General features: G+C 62.9%; 1 protein-coding gene across 1 annotated transcript; it reads right to left on the bottom strand.

The window, feature by feature from the left end:
* Positions 1 to 15: 15 nt before the first annotated feature.
* On the bottom strand, positions 16 to 1801 carry LOC108524651 (arachidonate 15-lipoxygenase-like; the record flags this gene model as incomplete). The annotated part of the gene is made up of 2 exons (XM_017865725.1): positions 1386 to 1801; positions 16 to 414 (listed from the first exon to the last, which is right to left on the bottom strand). Coding segments are annotated over exons 1-2 (402 nt in total), but the record flags the coding sequence as incomplete, so codon positions are not given.
* Between the last annotated feature and the right edge of the window lie 72 nt (positions 1802 to 1873).

Here is a 1873-nt window from a genome sequence, read left to right as displayed (position 1 = left end):
GGAGAGCCTCATCACCCCGTCCTTCTGTGTGGCCCCTCCCCCAGGCTCCAGCCACTCTGTGCCAGCTGCAGCCACCGCCCCTTCGACACCCCCAAAGACCCCGGGGCTCCAGGTTCCAGCACCTCCATCCTGCGCTCTCTTCTCCACACGCGCATCCCCCCAGCTTCTCTCGCACCCCAGAGGCCTCCTGACACCCCCAGCCCCGCGCTCACCAGTGCCTTCGGGCAGGCTCAGGACGCCGTCGCCCTCCACCCAGCGGTAACAAGGGAACCTGACCTCGTCCCCGGCTCCGGGGCCCTGCACGGAGATCCAGCTGCAGAACCAGGCGTCGTCCTGAAGGAGGTGCCGTTTGCGCAGTTTCACAAACAGCAGCGGCCCCAGGTACTCCGGTACTTCCACCTTGATTTCTGTCTCCTGCGGGCGACAGAAGAGGCTCAGCCCCGGCGGGGACTGGCGGGAGGGGCACCCGGCTGAGCCCTGCTCCTTCCAGCGCCCACGCCCTTCCTTGGAGGCTCTGAGAGGAGGAGACGTATCAGAGTGAGGGGACTGAGCCAGAGAGAGAGAGGGACAGGGCCGAGCAGCCGGCCCCAGGACTCCGTTCTGAGGGGACGGGGACGGCAGGTGGGAAGGTCCGCTCCTGCTTTCACTTTCTCCTCCCTGTGGTCGTTGACTGTGCCAAGCACTGGGCTGGGCCGGCGCCGCGCCCTGGACGAGCGCGCTGTGAAGCCGGGACGCGCTGGTGGCAATTCCCGCTGTGCGACCACCCCCTGCCCCCACCCCGCCCAAGGCTGAGGACCTGCAGGGGCCCCACTGGCCTGGGGACAACCTTCCCGGAGACCTGGAGGCTGAGAGGGCTCAGCCAGGGAGAGTGAGAGAAAGGGAAGGCGGGGAAAGGCGCGCCGGGCAGAGAGAGCAGCGGGGATGGGAGGGCGCGCAGCATCTTGGAGCTGGAGCTCAGAGCCCAGGTATGGGGAGTCAGCAGGTCCGGAGGCTCTCAAAGGTGGCGCCAAGGGCTTTGGATTTGGTCCGAGAACAAGCGGGAGCCATTCGAATGTGTTAAGCAGGGGTAGTGAATTAGGGAGAAATCATTCTGGCTTCAGAAGGGCTTGGAAGGTCTGCAGCAGAGGCGGCGAGGCCGCTGGAGGTTTGAAATGGCTTTTAAAATAGAGAAAGCGGGAGGACCGACGATGGCTCCGGCGACCACAGTTTCCAGACACCAGAGCTGTGTGGCATGAGGGGCGCCCAGGAGCATCCTCTTAATTCCAAGGAGATGGAGTAGCGGAAACATTTATTGAGCGTTTACTGTGTGTCACCAACTGCCCACCATAGGCAGGAAAAAAGGGAGGAGGGAGCGCCTTTCCACCTTCCGTGCCCCGTCCCCTCACCATGGAGTCGCGGCGCAACCCGCTCCGTGCGCATTTTCTCTCCTTCCGGCTCCCTTCGCCAGCGACGCGGGAGATGCTCAGGGTCTAGAACTGACTGCGCCGGATTCTTGTTTAGAGGGAGGTGAAGCGAGGGAGGAGGCGCGGGTGACACCGGGGGAGGCAGGAGGCGAGGGCTGGGAGGTGGGAAGAGGGGAGGACCTCGTTCGGGCATGTTCCTTTGACGTTCCCTGAGACAGACATCCGGATCTGGGGATCTGGGAGAGGGCCAGAGCAGTGATGGCAATTTGGGGTTTCGCGGAAGAAAAAAAGTAACAGGTAGAACGGGTAGAACACCAGGTAGATATGACATGAGATATGACGGGAGGTGGGTCGGGAAATCGAGAGCGTTCTCCTGCCTTGACTCCCCATCCCTTCCCTCTCATCACCCACCCCACCCCAGGTGATAAAGCCCGAAAGGTCAGAGATCCAACAGCGCTAGCGGTTGAAAC

This window comes from Rhinopithecus bieti, unplaced genomic scaffold (genome assembly GCF_001698545.2).
Source record: "Rhinopithecus bieti isolate Rb0 unplaced genomic scaffold, ASM169854v2 repeat_15429, whole genome shotgun sequence".
Classification (NCBI taxonomy): Eukaryota; Metazoa; Chordata; class Mammalia; order Primates; family Cercopithecidae; genus Rhinopithecus; species Rhinopithecus bieti.
Note: the sequence above shows the minus strand (reverse complement) of the source record. Positions and strands in the feature narration are given on the sequence as shown.